Source organism: Gouania willdenowi, chromosome 13 (genome assembly GCF_900634775.1).
Source record: "Gouania willdenowi chromosome 13, fGouWil2.1, whole genome shotgun sequence".
Taxonomy (NCBI): Eukaryota; Metazoa; Chordata; class Actinopteri; order Blenniiformes; family Gobiesocidae; genus Gouania; species Gouania willdenowi.
Window position 1 is genome coordinate 24384812 of NC_041056.1, and position 12248 is coordinate 24397059.

Here is a 12248-nt window from a genome sequence, read left to right on the forward strand (position 1 = left end):
TGCAGCCACTTGGCTGGTGCATGTTTGTTATGATATTTACTTTAAATGTTCTTTGTGTGCAGGGAATATCGGCCCAATCTAATCGCCAACATCTTGGTATCCCTGACCTTGAAAGACACTAGAGTGGGCCTGGAATTCCTTCTGCAAACTGAAGATAAACAGTAGGAGAAACAAATTTATTTTTTATAAAAAAAGGATTACCAGGTATTACACTGTTTTGAAATTTATCTTTTGCTGTCAGCACCAATTATCTATTTGTATCGGATTTATTTTGACTTTAATTTTTGCAATACATCAACTTTCTCTCTTGCGCTGTACTGTTTCAAGGCTTAGGGCTAGACTTCTACTGTATGTATATTACACGAGTGGAAGAAACCCTATGAAACACAAAGTCAATGTCTGGGTTATCAGGATAATACATATGGAACAACAATGGAGTCGTTCTCTTGGAACTTGATGTCAAACCAAATGATTTAGGACGTGGTTCATGGTCTAACAAGTGTAACCTGACATTGTGAAATATGAACAAATTGCTGCTTTTTTCCTCTCTTTTGCAGCACCTTATGTAAAGATCACCATTTATTTTTCCAAAAAAACATCCTGGAAGAGATCGAGAGCCTCTATCAGCAGTCAGCGTTTGACACGGTGCCTCCAGAATCGGCAGAACACGAATCTGTAAAAATGGTGTCGGCTGAATGTGAGTTTGCTGCAGTCCCCGGACTGAGAGACAAGCTGGAGACGTCCCTGCTTTGTGTAGCTGACAATTTACTCAACTGTTATTCCCCTGAGGTGAGTTATTATTATTATACAAAGTGTAGTACTGTTATCTGAGTCAGTGCTGATGTGACATTTCTTCTGGTCGCTGTTCGCAGTCTCAGTCCACTCCTGCAGAATGCCTGGTGAATTGCCTCAGTCAGCTCACTGGTGTCCTCACTGGTTACATCTCCACTGGTTTTCTGTCTGAGGAGGACGCTTGCCGCTCACCGCTCTTCAATAAAGCTAAGGTGAACATTTATATCTACCAAACACAACATGAGATGTACAATTACCATCTTACTGTACCAATATACATTAACACTGGACAAATTACGTGGTAAATATGTGGTCATTACTATTATCAATTATTAAAATTGATAATTACCCTGTTTTTGATTATACTAATATTTGGTAGTGTAGAAGAAATCACTAAGGTTTTACATTTAAAGTAACATCAGGAGCTTTTTATGTTATAACTACGTAAATATCAATAATGCTAACCAGGAGTGACTAGTTCTAGTAAGTGGAAACAGAGGAGAGCTTTTTTTTTTATCATGGCAGCATGTCCTCATAATTGTCCAATAATTATATTACCTCCACTCAGAATACAATATAATTATGCACAAAAACATAAATATTTTCTAATTTCAACATAGAAGTAAAAAAGGACAATTAAGGCCTTCATGTGAAATGTTATTTTTTAAGTACCAGTTAAAATAAAAGGAATAAATCACTTTTCACTAAATGAATAATAAAAGTACATATGTGTGTGAGTATGATGGATTTTAACGGTTTTTCGTTGCTTAGTTATTGTATTTCTATGATTGTGTTGGCACTGGATGGCACTTTTAAATCTTGTTGATCCTGTTGCAGTGACTATAAAGATATATTCTATTCTATGTTCTATGCTGTGTCCTTTTGTTCAGGCTCTGGCGCAGGAACTCAGTGGATTTATTTCTAGTGTGAAAGTTCGAATGACAGAAGAGGGAACCATGACGGCGCTGACGTCTGTACTGAAGCTGTGCACACAATCAGCCAGCAGAAAAAACAAGGTAATGAAACACAGACGAGTTTAAGATTGAGTTTCATTAAAATGTGTTGTGTGTATGATGACCCATTTATGAGTTCGTAGTTGAGACAAAATGTGTCTCATCTGCAGGATGGCATTTTTTCCACCTCCCCTGGTTTGTTTGTCATGACTCTGCCAGCAAGTCTGCTCAGCGAGCTGGCAGAAGTCTGCAAACTGTTGGTGAGTGAAAAATGAAGGTCTCACAATTTAAAAAAAATATAAAAATAATAATTTTTTTTTACTACCAGATGGCCACAATTTCCTCCATTGTTTCTTTAGATAAGCAGTGTTTCAAAACGAGTCAGTTCTATGAATGAAGACGATTATCCTAGGGATGAGTTGGAAACGACCAGATTCCAACCTGGAGATGACGTTGACCTGTTTGATGCTGAGGAGGCCTGCAGCAGCACCACTGAGACCAAAAGACAGAAGGGAGACGTCAGTGACACGCCCTGTAGTTCAGGTAGACGGAGGTTGCTTCTTTAGATCACATTTAAAATGATTTAAATTTAAAAAAATGTTGCTTGTATTGTAAAGAGATTTAAAGGGATCCTTCACTGTTTTTATAAATGTGGCCAAAAACCTTTGAAAGGTCCTCATTAGAAGATCTATGCCTAACAAAACACTGTATTTTGCACCGTATTCATTACATTAACTTTTAAAAATGGTGTTCTGCCATCTTGAAATCATGTGATTGATGACGTCACACGGCCTGTAAACATCCCACTGTTTTCTATTGGAGTGAAGTATTCAGCCTGCTTTTTAGATAATTTAGCAGCTTTTTTTGGTCAAAATGCCAATTTGTGCTGCTTTTGGTTGCTCTAAATAATCAGTAAATGAAAAAGATGTCCATGTAAATCTGTTTTGTTTACCGAAAGAAGAAAAACAGTTGTGTGAAAATTTCTGTGACTGCACGAGGCGACAGTTCCAACTTTGTGGTTTCGTAGTAGACAATGAAGCAGAGAAGAAGTGCTCTCCTAAAGGGCCTTTACGCCCCCTTAAACAGTGCGTTTAGGGCAACTTTACTTTATTTGTTTATTTGGAGAGGACAATGCCCATTAATGAACACCAATACAATGCTTTGTGTAAATGTGCCAGATGTAGCCATGAGCTATTTTGTATCCGTAGTCCTCATACATTTAAGACAATGACAATAAAAGATACAGACATGGACATAGTATACACACAGACATGGATATAATATATTTACATTATTTACAACCAACTGAAGCAATTACTTAGCATTTTGAGCTGCTAAATGCTAAAAAGCAGGCTGGATGCTTCACTCCAATAGAATACAATGGGATGTTTACAGGTAAATGGAGGCGTGTGACGTCATCGTGATTTTAAGATGGTGGAACACCGGTTTTAAAACGGTAAACTAGTCATACTTTTAAAAGGTAATCAAACAACTATGGAGCAAAAACAATGCTTTTTGTTAGGCATAGATCTTCTAAAAAGCACATTTCAAAGGTTTTAGGCCACATTTGTAAAAACAGTGGAGGATCCCTTTAACTGGTTAAAATTGGCATTTTTAATGAAATTGTTGTCTTTATGCCAAAATAAATCCCACTAACTGGTTCTGGTCTATGTATTGGTGTGTTGGCCCACAGGTGCTAAAAGCCCCCTAGCAGACAGTCATCTGGCCCCACAGGACCTGGCCCTTCTCTCAGCTTTGGAGTTCCTGTCTGAATGCGGCTCCATCCACCCGGTGCACGGGCTGCTCTTCAAACCACAGGAGGTGCGACGCAGGCTGCTGCAGCTGCTGGAGACGGAGCAGATCGACTTTACCAAAGCTCTGCACCTCAACATGGTGAGGAGCAGATAGCGCGCTGTTAGCTGGAGGTTTCATCCAAGCTTTAGCTGCTCAGCATGAACGTTTGCTTCTTCTACAGTATCTGGTCCTGTTGAGAAAGCTGCCTGTTGAGGACTCGCTCTCTCCGCAGGAGTTTGACTCGCTGCTGCGACCTTTGGCGTATGTGAAACTTTTTAATACTATTCAGTGAGATTCAGTGTTGTGTTGAGCAGTGAGAAGCATCTGTCAATATATTCACAGGGACCTGTGTTATTTGAATGTTCAAGACCAAGAGATTTCTGCTGCTGTTCTGCAAAGTCTGTTGCCTTCAATAAGAGTTCTTGGAAAAACGTGTCACGTACCTGAGGAGATGAGACATGTTCAAGGATCTCTGCTTCAAGTGGTCTCTGGATATTGGTTAGAAAGTTTATTGTCACTTTTATTTTTATTTTTTAAAGGGTTCTGACTGTGATATCTTTGATTTTTAAACATTTATACAATATTCTATGTTAAATAACCACTAATTCTGCCGAATTTCAGCAAACTGAGTCAATCGAGGAAATGCATTGCGACAGTGCGAGCTGCTTTAGTGCAGTGTCTGGTGGCTTTGCTGGAGGTAAGCAGTCTTTTAGATTGTTAGGCCTTCAAATACATTGTGCTTTTGTGAGTAAAAATATCCAAATTTGAATATATTTAAATGTCCAAACACACAATATAATTTAACTGTGCAAATGATTGTGCATAAAGAAATGATTCAGGATGAAAGCTTAGTAACAGGAAAATAACTAAAAACTAAATGAAATTAAACTAAACTAGTCAGTTTTTATACAATCTTGATTTTTCAATGTAAGGACAAGATCCATTGAAGTTATTTGGCCTTTTTTCATTTGATTTTTGATGTTTCCATTTCATCAGGCTGACCCACTTTGTACCTGGGCAAAGGTGAAAGACGATCCTGTCTTTGTTGTCCTTCCCTCATACCTGGCTGATTCCCACCATCAGGTCCGAATGCTGGTGGCAATGTCATTGGAGAGGTGTGTTTCAGCTGATATTATCAATAAAACACTGTACGACGTGCTCTATTGTGGGATGCATCAATCTTCATCAGATGTGTAAAATTGTAAATTGTACAATGTATTTAATCATAGATAGAGGTTTTTCATTCACATTTCATATATTTGACCATATATTTATGTGTGTGTGTGTGTGTGTAGTTTTATTATCAGCAGTTCATTACATGTAGAAATGTTTTTGTGTCATTGGAAACATTGAAAGCAGTGGTTTACAAAACCTACAAAAAAAGGACAATACATTCTGTGCAAATGAAGTCTGTATTTGTCTTATGAAACCACATACAAAATAAAAAACATAAATTCCCAAAATGGAGTAGGATGAAGTAAAACTTATTTGAACCTACCCCGGTGTCAAAAACAGACATTTGAGCAAAAAATAAAATAAAGCTACGTCCTTGTTCGAGAGCCAATACATCAGCATTGATTTCTTAATGGCTTATAAATAATACAAAGTTACTTATATGTCTATATGTGTAAGAAACTCAAAACAAACGATAGTCAATAATTGAGTGAGGTAAATCTGTGTATATTTTATGTGAACGTCTTATTAACCTATTGTTATGTTTTTTTGGGGTCCCAGATTGTTTTTAGATTTCAAACCTGAACACCATCCAAAGAGAAAGATGCTGCCCCTCAAACACCAGCAGGCGGCTTTTGAAAACATTTACCTGAAAGCACAAGAGGGAATGAGGCCTCAAGTACGACCACACTGTGCCACCTCTTACCGACAGTGTATCTTCTAGTTGTTGTTTTTTTTTTTTTATCCGTCACATGACCTAAATGTCCTAATGTGATGGTTTGCAGGGAAGCGGCCCCTCAGAGGATCAGCAGGATGAGATAAATAACCGCAGGGCTACTCTGTTAAAGAGCTTGTCTGTAGTGTTGTGTTGTAGTCCAGTCTGTGAGAAACAGTCCCTGTTTGCTCTGTTCCAATCATACAAGGAGAATAATGTTGAGGAGCAGCTCATCAAAAAGGTGTCAGTTATTTTGGACTTTCAGGGGAATGAAAATGTTCCTACTTAGCTTTGACAATTCTCATTTGTAATGTATTGTGTTTCCTTCCACGTATAGATGTTGTACAATGTGTCAAGGGTGCTTGGGTACAAGAGCGTAAAAACTTTAGTGAGTTTTCATCTGCACTACTTGGTGACTGAGTGGCTTACACAGAGACAGTCTGACGATCGCTACACGCTGGGATCGTTCCCTTACACTCTGCTGGACCACGACACTGTCAAAGATTTCTATAGGTGAGCACACTAACAAGCTCCTCCTCTTTATTTCATTATCAATGACACAATGTAATGGTATGCAAATTCATGAATCATGTTTCAGGTTAATGCAGTAGTTTCTCGGGTTTTTTTTTCGGGTGCCGATTTTAAATCTATTTTTTTTATTTAAAAAAATCGATTAAATTTAAAAAAAAAAATTCTAATATTTAATCATTTTTTTGTGTATTTGTGCAATATTTCAGTGGTTACAATACTTTCAATGTGTTGCAATGGTTTCTTGATGCACTTGATTTTATGATGGCATTGTGTAATGCCTCCAATATTTATGTATGCACAGGCATTTTATTTACATATAATCTGTTCAGATCAGTGTTTAAACTAACACAATAGGATCAATTATTTTTTCTAATTTTTTTTGGGATTTTCAGTAACTCAGGGTGATTTATCTTTAATGTTCTCACTTATAGTTGTTACAATGCTGTCATTATGTTGTCATGGTTACTTTGAGACTTCTACACAGTAGTTTCAGTGAAAAGAAACGTGTTGCACTTTTTTCTATGATGGCAGTGTGTAACACTGCATTTTCTTTTTTTCAAAATGTGCAAAAACACTAATAATAAATAATGAATAGGATGTTTTGAAGCAAATAGTTTTAACTCAATTTGTCCTCTGAATTGTCAATATCTTCTGATGAACATATACAACAACTTGATTTTTTCATCTCTGCATTTAATTTTGATAACTGGGTAGAATATCGTGATATCGTATTGTGATACGTATCTTATTGCAACATCCTTGCCAATACTCAGCCCTAGTAGTTCCCAACCTTTATTTGGGTTGTGACCCCATTTTCATATTACAAATTTCTGGCGATCCCAGAGACATTTTTTCTTCATCTTTGTTATATTGTGTTACGAGTAGCCAAGTGACAAGATGTGCCAGCTCAGTTATTTATTTTAACTAGATTTATATTTGAAAAAGTAAAAGTATAGAGTACAGTTGTTTGAGATTGTATGTGGTGATTTAATTTGAAAAAGAGTAATAATTAAAAAAAAAAAAAAAATATATATATATATATATATATATATATATATATATATATATATATATATATATATATATATATATATATATATATATATATATATATACATTTCTTTATCAATAACGAGACATTTCACGTGACCTCAAGTTTGAAAAACCCTGGGTTAATGTATTAAAAGCTGCTAGAGACGATAATAGATCAATAAATTGAAGATCGTTTACCCGAAAAAGAAAAGATGTAAAAGGTTGAAGTTGCCTCTCAAAAGTTTGTTTTGATCTCCACTGTAAACATTGATTTATTGACATTATCGGAAAAGTCTTGTGCATTGCATTGTGGGATGTGGAGTCCCGTAGACCTATGCATAGAAGTTTTTTTTACTTCATTCTTACAGTGATTTTTTTTTTTTTGTGCTTGCCCCCAAAAACTCCAAAGTGATTTACCAACATATTTCTGATGTTTTCATGGACTGAAAGTTGGGCCAAAACAATGACACCAAAATGGAGCTCACAGAAAATGGTGAGGTAATATCACAGGGAATACCGGAAGCAAACTACAACAAAAATAATGTCAAACGAATCCCTTGCCTCCTTTTTTGTGGATTAAATGTAATAATGAAGTAAAAGCACTTATATGTATCCGTCTCTGGGACTACACATCCCACAATGCAATGTGAAAATCTTTTCCGACAACATAAATAAACCAAGTGTTTGCACTGGAGATAAAAAACAAAGGTTGTAATTCCAGTAAGTTCATTTTGTCTTCTTTTTTGAAATAATATGTTAATGGTTTAATTTATTCAGACTACTTTTTGTCTGAATAAAAAGTTACTTTGATGTAAGGAGATCAAAGTACAGACAACCTGAAAAAAGTTGTCTGAATAAGTGAAACCTTAACATATTAAAACAAACAGTTGAGTGGCAAATTCGACCTTTCACATCTTTTTTCAAGCAAATTATCTTTGATTTATTGATCTATGAGGCCTACACTACGTCTTGATCTTTACCTGAATAAAAAAAAAATTTTCTCCAGCAGCTTTAACTGATAGAAACAGTGTGAGACGACACAGTATTCTAACAATATTCACGTTGAATCTCCTTGTAGCTCCGCCCATCAGGTGCTGGTGCCTCACCTGGTGTTCCTGGATGACTTTGAGCAGGTGAAGTCTATCGGCAGGTGTCTGCAGAAGGACTGGAAAGACTTGCTGGCTGACTGCTTCCCGCGGATTATGGTCAACATTTTGCCGCACTTTGCACTGCTCGTCCAGGACGAGCAGATCGCTCAGCAGAGGGAAAAGGCCCGCAGAGTGCACAACCTGCTCAAAGAACCTAACTTTCTGGGTAAACAGGTAAACAGCAGCAGCACCCTTTATTCTGATCAACAACTATTATCATTATTTTTTTGTTGTTCAGTGACTTTCCCATAAAACATTCTGAAGTTTTTTTTTTTTAACATTATCTGCACAGCAAATCGACAGCCTGATTCGCAGCAACCTGGCAGACATTGTCGTGGAGCTGCTGATGACACTGTATGAGGGAAATGGAGGTGAAAGTGCCGGAGGCGACTTGAAACAGTTCACTGGGTAATGTTTGCAAAAAAACCAGTGATGCACCAAAATTCCGGCCAAACTGAAAATGCACTTTTCTCACCGAAACAAGATGTTGTGATGCGGTCCACGCGCTTGCTTGTCCGCGGACTCGCTGAGCGGCTCTTTTTCCATACATCTGACCAATAAAGCGTTTTTTAGGCAATGGTTGAGACGTAGCACGTAAGTGTGTTTTATGTTTCTGTGTCACATCAACGCGGACCCCTACAAGGCTGCCATCAGCAGCATTGATCTAGTTTCAGAGTAGGGATAGACAGATACGGATTTTTTAGAGCCGATACCAATTTTTTTCCCATCAGCCTTAGCCGATGACCGATACGGACTACCAATTTTCTTGAGCTGATATTTGGAGCCTGTACTACTTTTGCTCTCTCAATTTACATCATAAAAATTACACAATGATGTTAACAAATGGTACAAGTCTCAATTTAAAAAAAAAAAAGCAACATTTATTGAAATTAACAAAGGTGAGGTAGAATGACAAGTAAAAAGTATTTAACAAATATATGAAACAGGTGATGTAGAACAAGAACAAGTAAAACATATTTAACAAATATTAACACCTGTCTGCTCTCTGTAAATAATGTGGATCGGCGAACGCAACAGCCGCATCGGCCGATGCCGACACATGTAAAAAACACAAAAATTGGCCGGCCGATGTATCGGTCTATCACTTTCAGAGTCTGTCAGCGTGCATTTCACAGAGACCCTCTGACCTTCACGACTGTACTGGCTCCGCGTTATGAATATAATTACTTGGACGGGATTAAACCAGAGACAGAGACAACAGTTAGAGCCGTAAATGCAATGTGACTAATAATTTCCATAATAATTTCTTTTGGTGTTAAATTTTTCGGCCTTGGTTTTCTCATTCTCAGTTTCTGGCGAGAATCCATTTTTATTTCATTGCATCTAAAAAAATCTTTTTGTTCCTTGTCTTCGTATCAATTATCAAAGTTTTGTTGCTAAATGACAGTTTTTTTTGTCCCTCAGAGAACTGGATCCTGTACCAAACCCTCCATACTTCAGCTCGTATGTTATCAAAGAAACACTGGATTATCTCAGCAAGTGTCACAGTTCCAACCATAAGTCTCTGGTTGCCATTCTTTCTAAATCCCCGGTAAGATTTTTGAAAGCTTCACAGTTTAAGCTTTTTATCTCCATCTGTGGTTGACTTCTCTGGCTTTTTCCCCTCCCGTGCTCCTGGCTGCCCCCTCGTTGTACTCTGTAGATTTCTATCCAGAGGATTCTGCTGGCGGTGTGTGAGAGAGCAGCCGAGACCACTAACCGCTACGAGCGGCACCGTATCCTCCTCATGTACCATCTGTTTGTCAACCTGCTGCTCAGGGAGGTGAAGGACGGTCTGGGAGGAGCTTGGGCTTTTGTGCTCCGTGACATCATCTACACGCTCATCCACCAGATCAACAGCAGGTCTGCACACTGGGACCCAATGTGATTATTGTGCACTACTGTCCATCGCTAAAGAAAATGTATATTAAATTAATGAGTTTTTTCTTCCTCCAACCATAGACCATCTCAGTGTGACGAGGTTTCCAACCGCAGTCTGTCACTGTGCTGCGACCTGCTTACCTCTGTGTGTGGAGCAGCGCTGCAGTTCTGTGATGATGCTCTAGACTGCCACCTACAGGTCATAGTAGGGACTCTCACTGCTCAAATGATCAGCCACCCCAAGATTTCACAGCCGGTATGTTGTGTTCTGACCCAATGTTGGGTCACCTGGAATTGAAATGGGGTCACCTGAAATGTCGGAATTATTGGTTTAAAAACAAAAACAAAAAAACTTTACTGATTAAAATAATATTTTTAGATTTTCTTTTTTAAATTAACACATCACACACACAATAAATATTCTATACTTAAACTTTCACAAATATAAATCTTGGCTGCTGTGTTTGTAACACACTATAACATGATCAAAAATGAATTCTAGGAAATAAAGTCTCTGGGGTTGGCAGATATATTGTGATATCAAAATGGGGTCACGACTCGAAAAAGGTTGGGAACCACTGCCTTATAGATAAATGGGGGTTCTTAAATTGTGTACAAGTAGGGCTGGGCGATTTTGCCTATCAGTGCACTTAAAAATAACTGCAGACGTCACATATATAGTCAAAAGTGCAACTTTATTGCTGTGATTGTCCTCAAGAGTTAAAATGCATAGAACAATCCCAAAATACAAAGCTTTAACCCAGGTTTAAGCAAAAGTGCAACAGCAACTTCACAGTAGCTTACATTTTCTGATGAAGAAATCAGATAACTACATATTTTATAACATACAACATTACAGTTAAAAAAATAATAAACTCTTCCCTTGGCATCTCAGCATAGTGTGAATAAAAAATTAAACATACCTGTGGCACACATATAACCTACTCAAAGAGTAAACGCATGTAAACAAAGAGGGTGCTGGCTCACATCGCGCTACGGTAACCCACAAGGACGGAATGCAAAAAAGTCCGATGGTGGGGAAATTTTTTTTTTTTTAATTAAAAACATTAATTTTTATATTTTTTTTAAAATTCCAATTTGTAAATTAAAAATCGTTTTTATCTACAAATTCGATAAATCTATTTTCTGCGCAGCCCTATGTATGAGGTTTCTCTGCTACATCACACAAGATTCAAATACCTTTATTCTATATCACCTGTTGGAACTTATTGAACAGATGCACATTTAACATTTTGCAAATACGAATGGTATTTGTATACACACATTTTTTTCACACAAACGCTGAAATATTGACTCTTATCCCAACATATTATTTTGAAACTTGTATTGCTCCAAAGGTTTTGGGTCTCTTGGAGTTTCTTGTGATAGAAAATCAGCAGAAGCTAAAGAAAGCCATCAGTAGGCTGGAGTCTTTTCCCAACATCCCTGAATTCAGAGAGCTGCGCTTTGTGCAAAACAATCTCAAATACAACAGCAGCAGCACCTGCACGCTTAGACAGGTAAGAGCAAACCCACACAACTCACACCACAACACTCAAACTTTCACTTTTTCTTTCTTGACACATATGTAGGTAGAATTTAATGTAAACCAAACCTTTGCTTTGGTGTGATTTCCTTTTGTTCTTTATCAGGGTTTGATTCTGATATTTTGTTAAACTGATTTGATACATTGGAGGTTTTATTTTGGCTGTTATCTTTATCACAAAATCTCCGACCCTACATGTGTTCTTTATTTCACAATCACCCACCTAAGAAGATAAAGCTTGTAGATTCAGATTAAATAAACTCCTTATCCAAATAATAACTTTTAATTTCATTTTAGCAGATTGTCTTTAAGTGGATTAAAAATAGATCTGATATTATTTTACCTGCAAACTGGGCTTTAAAATTAAATTTTTTTGTCTTTCTTGTAAATTGTGATTGTACCTTCCCCAGGGGTCCAAACAAAACAAAGAGTTGGACTGGTGTAGATTTAGTTTTTTTCCCATTTAAGCACCGTAAAACTGAATACATGAACATTCATTGTTAAAGAACAGTGAAACAATTCAATCACAACAAACATTTTCATTTCATGGACATGTAAGCCATCACAACCATTGCAAAAAAAAAAAAAAAAAAAAAAAAAGCATCTGAGTTTTATACATTGGAAATTAGGATAAATTGTGTTGCTTTTAACGTGCCTTGCTTCACAAATCAACAATGGTGCAG

The 12248-nt window shown here is 37.1% G+C and overlaps 1 protein-coding gene across 2 annotated transcripts in view; it reads left to right on the top strand.

Moving 5' to 3' along the window:
• Positions 1-12248, top strand: part of atm (ATM serine/threonine kinase) — a 39767-nt gene that overhangs the window by 8835 nt on the left and 18684 nt on the right. For both annotated transcript variants that reach the window (XM_028464714.1, XM_028464715.1), the window contains exons 12-31: positions 63-161; positions 558-789; positions 873-1004; positions 1683-1808; positions 1916-2005; positions 2105-2288; positions 3439-3638; positions 3721-3800; positions 3882-4037; positions 4161-4236; positions 4536-4654; positions 5274-5391; positions 5498-5668; positions 5765-5940; positions 8069-8312; positions 8431-8546; positions 9564-9690; positions 9802-10001; positions 10101-10275; positions 11378-11539. In XM_028464714.1, the coding sequence (XP_028320515.1) occupies positions 63-161; positions 558-789; positions 873-1004; positions 1683-1808; positions 1916-2005; positions 2105-2288; positions 3439-3638; positions 3721-3800; positions 3882-4037; positions 4161-4236; positions 4536-4654; positions 5274-5391; positions 5498-5668; positions 5765-5940; positions 8069-8312; positions 8431-8546; positions 9564-9690; positions 9802-10001; positions 10101-10275; positions 11378-11539 (2983 nt within the window). The remainder of the gene's footprint in view (positions 1-62; positions 162-557; positions 790-872; positions 1005-1682; positions 1809-1915; positions 2006-2104; positions 2289-3438; positions 3639-3720; positions 3801-3881; positions 4038-4160; positions 4237-4535; positions 4655-5273; positions 5392-5497; positions 5669-5764; positions 5941-8068; positions 8313-8430; positions 8547-9563; positions 9691-9801; positions 10002-10100; positions 10276-11377; positions 11540-12248) is intronic.